This window comes from Podarcis vaucheri (assembly GCF_965113315.1).
Source record: "Podarcis vaucheri genome assembly, chromosome: Z".
Taxonomy (NCBI): Eukaryota; Metazoa; Chordata; class Lepidosauria; order Squamata; family Lacertidae; genus Podarcis; species Podarcis vaucheri.
The window spans coordinates 45,829,194-45,844,640 of NC_138758.1; the positions used below are offsets into that span (position 1 = coordinate 45,829,194).

General features: G+C 42.9%; 1 protein-coding gene across 1 annotated transcript; it reads left to right on the top strand.

Moving 5' to 3' along the window:
* The first annotated feature begins 6,345 nt into the window (after window positions 1-6,345).
* TLR4 (toll like receptor 4) lies at window positions 6,346-15,048 on the top strand. Its single transcript, XM_082208876.1, has 3 exons — window positions 6,346-6,640; window positions 8,051-8,217; window positions 11,522-15,048. Exons 1-3 carry the CDS (start codon window positions 6,485-6,487, stop codon window positions 13,737-13,739), a joined length of 2,541 nt encoding a protein of 846 aa, XP_082065002.1. The 5' UTR covers window positions 6,346-6,484; the 3' UTR covers window positions 13,740-15,048.
* Window positions 15,049-15,447: the final 399 nt, after the last annotated feature.

The following is a 15,447-nucleotide window of genomic DNA, read 5'->3' on the forward strand; positions in this document are numbered from 1 at the left end:
ATCTCGCTTTATTGGCCGAGGGAGCTGGCGTACAGCTTCCGGGTCATGTGGCCAGCATGACTAAGCCACTTCTGGCGAACCAGAACAGTGCACGGAAACGCCGTTTACCTTCCCGCCGGAGTGGTACCTATTTATCTACTTGCACTGTGACATGCTTTCGAACTGCTAGGCTGGCAGGAGCAGGGACCGAGAAACGGGGGCTCACCCTGTTGCGGGGATTCGAACCGCCGACCTTCTGATTGGCAAGTCCTAGGCTCTGTGGTTTAACCCACAGTGCCACCCGCGTCCCATATTCAAGTGTGGAACAAAGTATATAATAAATTGATGGTCTCTCCTTCTTTAGGGATTTTTAAACAGAGGTTGGATAGCCATCTGTCAGGGATTCCTTAGCTGTGATTCTTGCATTGCATCATCATGACCATGAAGCTATGCTCTGCCTCCACATTCTACCCTCCATGGCTCCTTTTGTTCTATCCTCTGCCTCCACAGTTGTAGGCAGGAATGCTTCTGAACACCAGTCACTGGAAACCACAGGAGGGGAGAGGGCTTTTGTGCTTAAATCCTGTTTTCTACTGTGAGAACGGAATGCTGGACTAGATAGGCCATTGGCTCTATCCAGCTGGCTCTTCCAACACTACAATTCTGTGATTCTATGAATTTTTAGAAATCCATCCTGCTATTGGGTAATTAATTACCAATAATCATAGTTCACACTTTAATTAGAACAAATGCATGTGTGTTTAATTAAATACTTCCAAGGATAGTCATGCAAATCTGCATTACTACAAAACAGAGTCCACAAAATCTGATGATGCTGATTCCAGTCCCAAGAGCTTGTCATCGGAGAGTCACCCCCTTAGATTCCAAAGGAAAATAACAGACATTCAAACCTGCCTTATGGCAGCCCTGCAGGTTATGCTGAATGTGCCTTGCAAGTTTGCAAGGTCCCTCCAGGGTCATGAGACTGGCTGGCTCCTATTCAAATATTTCCAATATGTTCTAACACTTTCTAAAGTGGTGCAAAGTCACCACAAGCCACTCTGTAAGTGCTAAGTGTATGTTGAGACCCTGGAGAGTTAGCAGAAACTTCCCTGTTAACTGAACCTTTCCAGTTGTTTTGATGTGCTGTCATCTTTTTAATGGAGGTGTTGTTGCTGTTGTTGATAAATGTCCATGTGGCTTTTAAATGTGTTTTCATTGTGTTGCTAAAGCCCCTCTTTTTTGGGGGGAGGGGGCGACTTCTTAGGTTGAAACTAGGTATGACAACATTAATGCAATTTTTTAAAAGGTAAATAGCTGGCACAAAATCCAGATCCCCAAAATCCAGATCAAGACCCCTTCAAGAGATAGGAGCTCCCCATAGCTCCCCAAAATCCAGATCAAGACCCCTTCAAGAGATAGGAGCAATGCAACCAGTCTGTGTCCCTTGGCTGTCTGGATCTACATGAAGTACGGTAATAACTGTGATATTTGATTGAATATTAGATATAGATTTTTATTATGTCCTGTCCCAATATTAATTGCATTTCATCTCTTGGACAGAATGCATCAACAAACGATTCCCGTGAGCCTGCGTTTTGAAACCCTCATGCTTTCTTCCTATGCCTTGTAGACACTGCATAGCTTTCTAGCCTTTTCTGACCCTAGAAGGGTAAATGATGTTTTGCTAAAAAGTAAATGTTGAGTTAACACAGGCATAGGCAAACTCCAGCTCTCCAGATGTTTGGGACTACAATTCCCATCATCCCTAGCTATCAGGGCCAGTGGTCAGGGATGATGGGAACTGTAGTCCAAAACATCTGGAGGACTGGAGTTTGCCTATGCCTGAGTAAGCATCTGGGTGAGAACCAGCATTTCTCATTGAAGCTATCCAAGGCCCAGAAAGAGGAGATTGGAGAAGAATTTATGACCCTCTTCCCTTCTCACTGAAGGTCTGGCTGCCAAGACAACTATCGGAGTTGCAAGTTGAGACCAAATAAATAAGGTAAATTATCAGTATGGAGCCATGCATGTTTACATCGCATAACCTGTAGCCTTTCTTGATGTATGTAGAAAGATTAAAAAATGTTTTATGACTCTTTGTGTGCTGTGTTTGAAACTGCTATACAGTATAAGCTTTGTTCTGATGTGCCTCATGGCAGTCCTTTCTAACTGAGGGTTCACTGAATAACTGGTTGGCTGTCCTGTTGCAATAGCTTTAATAAACTGGGTTCCTACAGGGGACGCTAGCTTGCTATTCTTTGGTCTCTTGTTTATTTAAAGGTTTTCCTTCTCCTGGGCAAGGACCAGTAATATAGAAGTAAATTCTTACCTAACACATTTTCCCAGTGCCCATTACTTGCACTGGTGTAGTGTAAGTGGGATGTGGGGTTGTCTGCTGGAAGGCCAGTGTATTTGATAGACCCTTCTTTCTCTTGCAAATGTATGAGGTAACAGCACGGCAAGAAAGATCTGTTAAGCAGGTCTGCAAAGGAAGTTCTTACACCAGCAATACTCATAGGTATGAGGATGCCATGAAGGTAGCTTGTAAGCTTCAGCTGTAGCCCAGGTTTGAGCAAAGATGGGCCACAGAGAACAGGTCCAAATAAAATTATTTGTTAAGAATAATTGTTACATTCCATCAGGCTGCAGAACTGAGGAACATAAAGGAAACAGGGCTGTTCCATCAGCTCTTCTGACAGACCAGCTGCCTTTGGCTCTCTCAACTGTCACCTAAAGGTAAAGGGATCCCTGACCATTAGGTCCAGTCGTGACCGACTCTGGGGTTGTGGCGCTCATCTCACTTTATTGGCCGAGGGAGCCAGCATACAGCTTCCGAGTCATGTGGCCAGCATGACTAAGCCGCTTCTGGCGAACCAGAGCAGTACACGGAAACACTGTTTACCTTCCCGCCGGAGTGGTACCTATTTATCTATTTGTACTTTGACGTCCTTTCGAACTGCTAGGTTGGCAGGAGCAGGGACCGAGCAATGGGAGTTCACCCCGTCATGGGGATTCGAACTGCCTACCTTCTGATCGGCAAGTCCTAATTCATTAGGCTGCAGGGTAGAGGAAGGGAAGGAAAGCAGGATTATTGTGTTGTACTGTTGTACTCTTTTATTGTTGTTAGCTGCCCTGAGCCTGGCTTTGGCTGGGGAGGGTGGGATATAAATATTATTATTATTATTATTATTATTATTATTATTATTATTCCATTGGTTCTCCAAAGAGAGCAGCTGCCTTTGGTTTGTTCTCATCAGTCACCTAGCAGCAGGCATTCAATCAAGCTTTCTGAACTGCTTCCATTGCTACTGGATGTTATAAGAACTTAGTAACTTTGCCTGCCCTCTTTGAGTATGCAAGCAATGTCAAAAGTGAGGAGACTGAGCAACAGCCACCACTTGCCTTGCATCCTCCCTCTGGGAATGTTCGAACACAATGTTTTTATATGCTCTTTCTATTTTTAACAGTTCTAGGTTTGCATTTGTATCTATATTTAGGATTGTTTTCATTTGAGCATTCTGCTGTCAGCTGCCTAGAGTGTTCTTTTTTAAAGCAGAAAGGTGGGATTAGAAACTGTCTGAATAGACAAAAGAAGCAAATATTGGGCTGGAAAAACAATATGGGAAAGTGTCTAGCAGATTCTCCTTGTCTGCCATTATTTCTGCTCAGATGGAGTGGAGAAAGTTGGCCTATTTAGGGGTAGCCCCTTATTTGTGGGATTCAGTTCCATGTGAGAATGGGCAAGCTCCATTCCTGCACATTTTAAAGTGGGTTTTTAATACCCCACTTTCTCCTTTGCTGCTTTTGTGGTTTGATGTCAAATGGACTGCAAAAATTATATTACTGTTTTGTTTTAGATAGATATGGCTGGCCCACCCATGAGACAAAGTCAGGTGACCACTTCAAGTGTCAGCATCCACTCGGACACCAGATCCGTCCTGCAATGAATGCATTGCCCACTGCTTGGTGAATAGAAGGTACTGCTGGTTTCCTTCAACCATTATGGAGGAAATGGCAGGGGCTGCCCTCTGGGGTCTCCTGGGGTCTGCACCCACCTATTGTAATTCAGAGCAGTCTCCCCATCCCTGGTGTCTACCTTTGATTCCCACTTCAACTGCTGGGTACGGTTAATTTGATATTCACCCTTGTTTCCAATGAAGATCTTAATCTTTCCTATGTTCCCGATGTTCATCTCTTCTTACCTGGTGGGGGCAGGAATCACCATCAAGACATCAGGAGTCTTGAGCGGGCCTTGCTGTTGTTGCTTCTGCTCCTGCAGCAGCTGTTGCTGCTGTTGTTCCTCTAAATTGTGTTTTTGTTTATCTCAGTGCTTTGGAAAGTTAATTTTAATAAGGAATTAGTTCTAGTTTCGGTTTGCCCCCTCCAAAAAGGATTTAGTTCTTGGTCAAACTTGCGCTCTCCAAAAAAGGACTAAACTCAGCTTGATCTATGAATAAATGATGGTATACAAATGTAATAAACAACAACAACAGCAACAAAAATTGTTCCAGTTAAATTCACAATTCATTCCCCTGGTTCTTAGCATCTTCTCCCCAGTCTTTAAAATTTTACAAGTTGTTCTTCTAAAGTTTAAAATATACTTAAGAAGACTAACAAAAATGTCACTCAATATATAATGAATGGGAAATTTCACAGTATGTTACCTAATAAGAGAGAACTATATGAAAATGCATCATAGGTGGTACCTGGCACCAGAAAGGCTGGCAAAAATGAATAAAACATATAATAATAAGTGCTGGAGATGTAAGAAACAAAAAGGAACCTTTTACCATATGTGGTGGACATGCCCCGAAATTGGGAAATTTTGGAGCATGATCCACGAAGAAATAAAGAAAATACTAAGAATATCATATAGTAAAAGGCCAGAGGCATTCCTTTTAGGAATTTTAAATAACAATATTCCAAAAGACAAAACTTATTTTTTCTTATACATGATATCTGCAGCAAGAATCCTGGTGGCTATGTATTGGAAAGGGAATCAGTTACCCACTAGGGGAGAATGGTTATGTAAGCTTTCAGAATATTTAGAATTAGCCAAATTGACAGATATAATAAGACAAAAACCAAAAAGTTAAGTGAAAAAGGAATGGGAGTGCCTAAAGGAATACCTTAAGAGTCAAGGTTCGAGGACAGAAATCTGGCCGAGTCTGGAATAATCTTTTGAAGTTAAAGGATAAGAAAGAGGGATTTATATCTAGATGCTAAGATAGAGATGATAAGGAAAACAGGAAGATACAATGAGAGGTAAAAGAGGTGTTGTGGGATTGGTGGAAGTCAATGTTTGTTTTCCTTTTTAGTGTTTATATTATTAATTTGTAAGATTTGATTTGCTTTTCATATGCTTGTTTTTGTGTTTTGTGTATTGTTATTTTTCTTTTGTTGTTGTGTGAAAAATACTAATAAAATTTACTATTAAAAAACCCCCCAAAATGTCAAAACACAGAGACAGTCTAATGTGAAAAGTGGTTTCATTTTTCTAACAATTATGATCTTTAAGCTTAAACAGCAACATCACTTTTCAGATTGGTAAAAATGCTGACTGCTATGGCCACAGTCAAACACAGAGCTAAGTATGATGAATGCCCTATACATACATTATTGAACTAAAACTGAAATAAATACCCCCAAAAAAACTTTCAGTACAAAATTCATGTTTACTTCACCCACTTCAGGTGTAATTCAAAGATTTTTTAATCAATTCAGTGAGTTAGTTAATCTGAATTAGCTCCTTTCAAGCACTATTTATATCTATATAATTGATCTCATGTATACAAATGTGTTATGTATGTGTGTGTGTGTGTACACACACACACACACAGACACACACACTGTTCTGTAGAGGTTTTATTGTCTTGTAAATCCCTTGAGAAGCAATCTACAAATCACATAATATATTTGAATAATATGATGAGTGCATTGTATGTTGCATGCTTGTTCATGTATGTTTGTAATTATGTGGAATTAAAAATGTAATTTGTTAAATTATACATCACATAAATTTATTAAAGAATACATCAAAAGGAAGGGAAGAAAGAAACACAGTACATAATGAAAGAACATAAGAACTGCTGGATCAGGGCCACGAGTGATTTAGTCCAGCATCCTGTTGTGACAAGAGGCCAAGTCTGTGGGCAAACAGCATTCAAGCACAAGAGCTCACTCCTTTCCTGGTATTCAGAAGCACCGCCTACAACTGTGGAGGACAGAATGACAGAACTCCATAGAATGTGTAGCTTAACCCACTGTCTAATCAGCTAAGGGGAAATCACATGGTAAAACGCAACTTCCTCTTGGCATTCTGTGGTCATCATGCCTTCCTAACTTAATTTACCAGCAACACGAACCCTGCCTAAGAGAAAGCCACCGAGCTGTTCTGTTTTCAATTTCACTTCCTTCTTCCAGTGCGCCTCTCTAGACGCAGCTCTCTACCCTTCATGGCTCTTACTAGGCCTCATGTGGCGATGCAACTCTCCTTTTGTTAATGTTGTTTTTCCCCTCTTCAAACTGTGTGTTTCTTTCTTTCCACTGGAAGATGCCCAGGAATGGTTGCCTCTGCCCTTCACTGATCATCACATTCTCTTTGGCTGTGTTTTTCCAGTCCCAGATGATAATCAGAAGCCTCAACCCCTGCTTGGAGGTAGGTGTGCTTTTGAAATATGAGCTGATGTTTCCTCTGGACAGTGCCAGCCATTAGGCAGAGTGAAGCAGCTGATTTTTAATGTCAATTGTCCTAGTGTTCTTACTGTGATTAGAAGAGAGATAAGCACCTCTAGGATTTTCAGCCTCAGCTGTCGGAACAACACAGCTGCACTTAGATACTCAAGGCACCATGACGTGGGGTGTGCACGCACAAAGGCATAATGTACTGGTTTGACTCTGTGAAATAGGGCTGTAGGAAGCTGGCTTGTACTGACTCAGACCACTCTGATCAATCTAGCTCGGTAATTTCCACATTGACTGGCAGGAGGTCTCCAGGATTTCAGGGGAGGAATCTTGCCCAGTCCTACCTGGAGATGCCAGGGATTGAATTTAGAACTTTCTGCATTGCTTGGGGATTGGACTAGAGGACACTTTGAGTTCTTTCTAACTCTGTATTTCTATGATTCCATGAATGCAAAGCAGGTAGTTTGCCACTAAGCCTTCCTCTGGAACCTTTTCTCTCCTCCTGCCGATATCTCTGAATCTCTTGAGTGCTAGGGTTTTTTTCTTTCGTAAACCAAAGTGGTCGGAAACAGGTGTGTGTGTGTTTATGCAAATATTAAAGCCTTCTTGTACCCAGTTTCTCCTGGTGCCCATCAGTGAGGATTCTAAGGGGCCAAAGAAAGCACAGATTCATTCTGGTTGTAGTGAAATAGCAAGGCTGTGCATATGACATTTAAAGTACATTCCAAGCTGGGGTGCCGGGTATGGGGCTTCAGCCACCTCAATATTTTGAGGCAGGGGGCAGAACCCCCCCAATATTGAGGGGAATGCCATCCCCTGTCACCCTTGGGTGAGCACTGGGTGGGGGTGATGGGTGATTTATGCCCTCCACACACACCCGCCTCAGTCACCAGAGCATTCTGGCAGGCACCCACACACCCCGGCAGGTGTGGCCTGATGGGGGGCATTGTCTTGTGTGTGTGACATCATGCATACACGAGAGCTCCCCCATGTGGGGCCCAGCTCAGCGCGCCTGATGCTGAAGGACATGACTTCCCCTGCAGAACACTAGTTTGTTAAGGGTGGTGGGAATTGTAGCTCTGTGAAGGCTAAAGTATATTCCCCAGAATTTTCCAGGGGAAGTCATGTGCTTTAAATGTGTTTAAATCTATGATGTGTTTGTAGCACTCCTTCTGCCCCAGTGCTTTACTGCCTTGCTCTTCCCACTCTCCCTCTTGGTTAAGTCATTGTGATGGCTGTGACAGAAGGTAAATAAGTCTTGTACCACTGACCACTGTTGTGCAGATTGTTGCTTGGTCACTCCTAACAATTAGGCATGTCTTCCTCATTCTCTGTAGCATCTTTATAAACACAGTTTTATCAAAATGACCTGTTCTTGTTTCAGGTGATCCCAGGTATCACTTACAAATGCATGGAGCTGAACCTCAGTGCTATTCCACCGGATATTCCAGATTCCGCCCAGAGCCTGGATCTCAGCTTCAACCCACTGGGAATCCTGACCTCAAATTATTTCTCACCACTCTTCGCACTAAAGTTTCTGGACCTCACTAGGTAAAGTAGTGTATTTTTATTGCTGAGACCACTGGCCCAATTGGCTTCATGTCATGTTGAGAGCCAACGACAACAGATGCAGAGCTGGTGGAAATGTAACAGTTGGTGCAAACATTACAGCATCTGCTACATAAAGCTACTGGGATGGGGGTCTCCAGGCATGTCTGTATGGTTCTTGGGACTCTTCCCATGACTCTGCTTTCCACCCTCCAGAAGTTTTTTGTATAGCTGCAATGTGTGCTTAAGCTTTGATAATGCTTGCTTGGATGGAGGCAAGAGGCATGTGAATGTATAGAAACAGGCCTACTGTGCAGAAGGTAAAATTTACATTCTTTTGCTCTCCCTACTTCTGCATTCACCACTTAATCCACCGCTTGAAGGTTGCTGGGAAAGGAATATGGCCCTTGGCCGGAAAAACACGATATTTATAATATTTATGAATTACGAATCATGAATCATGATTTATGATTCACGATTTACGATTCATGATATTTATGAATTATGAATTACGATTCATGATTTGCAATTCATGATACTTATGATTTAGGATTCCTCATATTTATGATTTATGAATTACGAATCACGATTCATAATTCATCATACTTATGATTTAGGATTCCTCATATTTATGAATCATGAATTACGAATCACGATTCATGATTTAGGATTCACAATATTTATGAATTATGAATTACGAATCACGATTCATGATTTAGGATTCACGATATTTATGAATCATGAATTACGAATCACGATTCATGATTTAGGATTCACGATGTGACATCATGATTTCATGAATTCATGATTTCATGAATTCATGAATTCATGATTTCAAATTCACAAAATCATGAATTCATGAACTCATGAATTCATGAAATCATGAATTTGAAATCATGAATTCATGAAATCATGATGTCATGAATTCATGATGTCATGATTTCGCAAATTTGAAATCATGAATTCATGAATTTGAAATCATGAATTCATGAATTCATGATTTCATGATGTCATGATTTCATGATTTCATGATTTCAAATTCATGAATTCATGACATCATGAATTCATGATTTCATGAATTCATGATTTCGGGAAATCATGAATTCATGCTTCCATGAATTCATGATGTCATGAATTCATGATTTCATGAAATCATGATGTCATGAATTCATGATGTCATGATTTTGTGAATTTGAAATCATGAATTCATGAATTTGAAATAATGAATTCATGAATTCATGAATTCATGAAATCATGATTTCATGATTTCATGATTTCATGATTTCAAATTCATGAATTCATGACATCATGAATTCATGATTTCATGATTTCATGATTTCAAATTCATGAATTCATGACATCATGAATTCATGATTTCATGATTTCATGAATTCATGATTTCGCGAAATCATGAATTCATGCTTCCATGAAATCATGATGTCATGAATTCATGATTTCATGAAATCATGATGTCATGAATTCTTGCTTGTTCCCTGATCCTGCCAACCTAGCAGTTCGAAAGCACGTCAAAGTGCAAGTAGATAAATAGGTACCACTCCGGTGGGAAGGTAAACAGCGTTTCCATGCTCTGCTCTGGTTTTGCCAGAAGCAGTTTAGTCATGCTGGCCACATGACCCGGAAGCTGTACACCAGCTCCCTCGGCCTACAGAGCGAGATAAGCACGCAACCCCAAAGTCGTCCGCAACTGGACCTAACGGTCAAGAGTATCTTTATCTTTACCTACCCTGCCTATCTGACTGGGCTCCTCCTTACAGTTGGTTGGGGTGTATGTGAGCAGGACAAACAAGGGCTTGCCTTATCTTTGTGGTGAGGGTAAATTCCACTAATTTCTGGTGTGTGTGGAAGTATATAATCCTGGTGGTGGCACAGGAATTCAACCTCCTCCAAGATCCTGTATTTGCTACTACTACAATCCGTGGCTAATTTTCAACTATCAGCTCAAAGAGAACAATGACACACCTCAAAGGTGTTTCAATCTCAGGAGCATAATAGAAGGGGAAAATTGGATGCTCCCACAGGCCAGTGGGAACCAGCTTGCTATGTTTCAATATATGCTGTAAGCCACCCAGAGTGGCTGGGAAAATCCAACCCGATTGGTGGGTATTATTATTACTAATAATCCCACTCCCCACCACAACAATGAATCTGGAATAATGCTACATCATTATGAGCACTGCTTCAACCAACAAAGCTTATTGTTTGAGGGGGCTTCTGAGATTTTTTGAGTTTGAAAGCTACATTATCCCACAGACAGTCCTGATCTGCTGGGCAGATAAGGGATAAGGCAACCTCTCAAGTGACCTGGTCCTGGGCTGTATAAGGCACCATACATTACTACCAACACCTTGAACTTGGCCCAGTAGCCAAATGGCAGTCAGTGCAAATCCCCCAAGCCAGGTGTTAAATGTTGGCAGTTGGTTTCCCCACAGCTGCAGCCTCTGGACTAATCCCATGCATAGCCTTGCAGAGGAAAAGGCAGCGATCCAAAGGAGTTCCCTTTGGAGTTTTCCTGAATTGCAAGGGTTTGGACTAGTCACTAGATGATCCTGGGGGTCCCGCCCAACCCTACATAAAATAAAATGGTGCAATAAAATGGTGGCCTGCTTGTACAGACAATCCTCATTTTGTGCTCCATCTTCCTTGGGACAGCTCTTTAGATATTTGAAGATGGCTATCATATCTCCTCTCACTCTTCTCCTTCATAAGGCTCGGTTTCCAGACCCTTGACCATCTTGGTTGCCCTCCTCTGCAGACGTTTCAGCTTATCAATATCCTTCTTAAATTGTGGCACCCAAAACTGTACAATATTCCAGCTTGTTCTGACCAAGGCTGAATAGAGCGTGACTATGATGTCAGCTGATCTGGACATTATACTTCTGTTGATGCAGAATATTTTACTCCCCCACCTCCAATCATTGCCTCCTTGGTCATGAGTAGTGACAGGGATTACCCTTATCTCCCTTGAAAAGCACAAAGAAATTAATTTGGAAGAGTGACATAATTTCCCAGTTGCTCTTTCAGCTCTATGAGTTTTTCAAGGTTCAGATTAATTCTGATGGATCTGAATTTTGCCCAGATACTTTGGAATAGTGAAGGGGGGATGTACACATACACATACACATTTTCTCTGTTTGTGGAAGGTTAAGAGATGGAACCAGAGGGAATGACAGCCTCAACATTTCCCAAAAAGTCCAAATGTGCCCATGAGCTTAAAGAGGTTGATGGCTGCATGGAGCCCATGAGCAGCCCCCTGTTTTCAGATTCTCTCCTTTTTGTCCAACAATAGATGCAACATCCAGAATATCGAAGACAATGCCTTTGCTGGTCTCTGTAACCTTTCTGTCTTGATCCTGACTGCCAATCCTCTCCATTTCCTGGGTGCAAGAGCTTTTCATGATTTGACATCCTTGAAAAGACTAGTAGCTGTACAAACTGAACTATACTCCCTGGACACCCTGCCCATTGGACAATTGACATCTCTCCAAGAACTGAATCTGGGAAACAACTACATTGATTCATTGAAGCTTCCTGAATATTTTTCCCATCTACTATTTCTAAAGTTTTTGAACCTCGAAGCAAACAAGATATCTTCCATTTCGGTAGGAGATTTGGATGCACTGTCAAGCCAGAACCTCACACTTGTGCTATCTAAGAATGACATAAAACATATTGAGGTAAATGCCATTGCAGGACTTCACCTTCAGAAACTATCTTTGAGAGGCTGCTTTGAGAGTAGCACCATTATGCAAGCCAGCCTTCAGAATCTGACTGGCTTATATGCCAACAGTTTAGTGTTAGGAGAATATAGGAACATTAAGAAGCTGCAGACTTTCAGTAAAGGTATCTTGGATGCCCTATGTCACATGCGCTTGCAGGAGATAACTCTCATCTGCACTAATGGTGATGTTGTTAATACAGATGACCTCTCTCTTTGCTTGAACAACTTCTCCACTATACGACTGGTAGATACCTACATAAAAGACGTGTCAAATTTCCCAGAAAACTCAAGCATACACCATCTTGAATTCAAGAACTCCAGATTTAGACAGGTGCCTTCAGTGAGATTGTCTTCCTTGAAGGAGCTAAGATCACTCCACATCACCCGAACCAAACAGCTTGTTGAATTTGAGGAGGACTTTCAGGGATTGCAGAAGCTCGAGACCCTGGATCTCAGTCAGAATGCGCTTACTGCTGACCTTTGCTGGCTCTGCCTCAGAAAAGGGGTTCCAAATTTGAAGTATTTGAATCTTAGCTTCAATGTTAGAATCAGTTTAGAGCCTGAGTGCTATGGCCTCCCCAAACTGGAAATGATGGATTTACAACATACCACACTCAGTGGAGCAGGAGAGGTCCCTGTTTTTCTGTGCCTTCCAAATCTCATCTACCTTGATATTTCACACACCCAGACAAATATTCAGTCAGAATGTACATTTTGTGGGTTGAAAAGTCTGCAAGTGCTGAAAATGGCTGGCAACACCTTTGAAAACAATAAGTTGCTTAACACCTTAAAGAACCTCAGCAGTCTGCGAATCTTGGACATTTCCAATTGTCGGCTGCAATATCTCTCCCTTAACAGCCTAGCCAGCCTCCATGAGCTCCGCGAACTGAACATCAGTCATAACAAGCTCCTGGGCCTCCATCCAGAGGCCTATGTGCACCTCCAAGCCCTCACTATCCTGGATTTCCATAGCAACCAGTTGTCTGTTTTAACAGAGAAGGATCTACAGAATTTGCCCAGCAGCCTGAAGAATCTGGACCTCTCTCAGAATCTTTTTGACTGCTCCTGTGAGAACTTGCATTTCTTGCAGTGGGCCAAAGAGAACAGGAACCTCCTCCGGCAAGTTGAAAACATGATCTGCCACAGCCCCAAGCACTTAAGAGATGCCCGTCTGATGAATTTTGACCTAGCTTCTTGCCGTGTCAGTACAGCCACAGTGGCTATCTCAATGACCATTTCTGTGGTTCTAGTCTTATCTTTGATTCTGGTTTATAAGTACTATTTTCACCTGTATTATTTGGCAGTGTTGCTTGGTGGACGCCGTCGCTCTGCTGAGGAGGACAATGTCTATGATGCTTTTGTCATTTACTCCAGCAGAGACCAGGAGTGGGTGAGACGGGAGTTGGAGGAAACTCTAGAAATGGGAGTGCCTAGTTTCCGCCTCTGCTTCTTCTATCGCGATTTCATCCCTGGAGTGCCTGTCATCACCAACATTATCAAACAAGGCTTCCAGAGCAGCCGGAAAGTCATCACTGTTGTCTCTAGTCACTTCCTGGAGAGCCGATGGTGTAACTTTGAGCTCGAGGTAGCTCAGTCTTGGCAGCTGCTGGACAGCAAAGCCAGTATGATCTGGGTTGTCCTAGATGGGACAGACAAAGCAGTTCTGCAGCGGAAGTTGGGCCTGTTCCGCTACTTGCGGAGGAACACCTATTTGGTGTGGAGGGACTCTGAGTTGAACCGGCATATATTCCTGAGACAGCTGCGGTCAGCCTTGCTTAATGGCTAAACATGGACAAGGAAGAACTGAAGCTAATGTTAGTAGGTTAATGTTAGCAGGCTAGGGCCATATCTCAATTTTTCTGTTGCTGTGAGCCAGCCACCAAGTCAGGGCCGACGCTTTGCTGGCTGAGGCAAAGGACAAGATGGTACCCTCCACCAAGGCACATGCAGAAAGCATGGATAGGTAGTTGAATTGTACTCCAATACTGGTGAAAGGACAGTGACTTCCACTGCAGTTGAGGGCAGAAGGAAAACGTAAAGTGTACAAGGCAGGCCACTCTCAGCTCCATCCACTCTCTGCCCCTCAGCATCTGGCAACTGAGGCAGATGCCTCACTCTGCCCCATTGTAGGGCCCTCCCTGCACCAAGTGAAGGCAATGTTTGAGAACAAATGTTATGAAGGGTTACTTTATTGAACCTTGAATAATTTCCATCTGGGAAGCAATGTGATGCACTACAAATGTCCTTCTTTATTGGGGGCAGTCTCTATTCCTTGACTCAGTTGAATTTATGTTTCTTTCCCTCCCCATTTCTTTGCCTTTGGGGATGTCGTTTATAAGTTTTCAGTAGGGGCTAGTCCATTTGGGCAAATGGAGCATGGCCCCACCAACCTCTGTGAGCCCTCAACCTGACCCCACCTGCCTGCTTTCTGGTTTACAACCTGTCCAGGGGGGAGCGCTCCCTGCCAGCTTCCTCCTCCTCAGCCTCTGTGTTATCCCACTTGTAGAACTCAGCAGGGAGGAGGATGGGGAGGACAGGCAGAGCCATCTGCCTGTAATATGCTCTGGTTTATCTAGAGATGCTTTCTGCCCCACCAGTCCAGTGGGCACTACCTCCTGCTGTTGCTTATCCTCCATGGCTCAGCACCCTCCCCATAATCCCTAGTATGTGTGTGTGTGGAAGGGAATGGCTCCCTGTTTCTAGCATGGATATAAAAACATGAACATGAACTTTTAGTGGGAAGCTACTGTTTTGCACACTGAGGTATATTTTTGAACTGTCGATACCATATTATCACTCACTCCTCCATAGTATATCTTTACTGTGATGAACAAACACACTTTCGGCTTATAAATTCATGGGATGCAGCCTATTGCTGAGTATATCAATGCACAAGGCAGAGAAGAGCCTTCAGCAATGTGTATAATGATATTTCAGGGTGCAGGGTAGGGACCTTGGCATGGTAATAGGGATGCTACCAAGGTGTCACTATCACTATTCTGATCAGTAAAATTCTGGAGGATGTGCAGGGTCAGTGGGTGGGGGACAGGGGAATGTTCTGGTTGGATGACCCTAATAAAAGAATTTAGCCTTTATCCTTGGGGAAATTATCTGTGTATGTGGTGTGGAATCTTTAAGAGGGGGGAGACGAACATGGTGTCCTTCACTTTGCCTCCCATCAGCCCCAGCCAGCATGGCTAGTGGTCAAGTATGATGGGAATTGTAGTGCAACAGCACCTGGAGGTCCAGAGGTCCAGAGGTCCCCTTTCCCTGCCATAAGGATAGCATTTCAGAAGCTACATCCACTGGCCCATCCCTCACCTGAACAGTCTCTTCCTCCACCTCTGATATGACCTGTGTGCCCTTCTCCATCTCTGAGGGCTCTGGCCTTTCCTCTGCCCTGGTTCCTGCCTCATGGGCCAAACCCCACAACTGCCCCCCTCTTCTGGGTCAATCCATGACTTGCTGAAAATGAAACAAAAATGAGTTGAATT

Bases quoted from the DNA above. Each gene is read 5' to 3' on its own strand.
- TLR4 (XM_082208876.1), top strand. From the start codon at position 6,485: ATGTTGTTTTTCCCCTCTTCAAACTGTGTGTTTCTTTCTTTCCACTGG. The intron at 6,641-8,050 runs GTAGGTGTGCTT...TTCTTGTTTCAG, and splicing joins GCCTCAACCCCTGCTTGGAG to GTGATCCCAGGTATCACTTA. The intron at 8,218-11,521 runs GTAAAGTAGTGT...GTCCAACAATAG, and splicing joins AAGTTTCTGGACCTCACTAG to ATGCAACATCCAGAATATCG.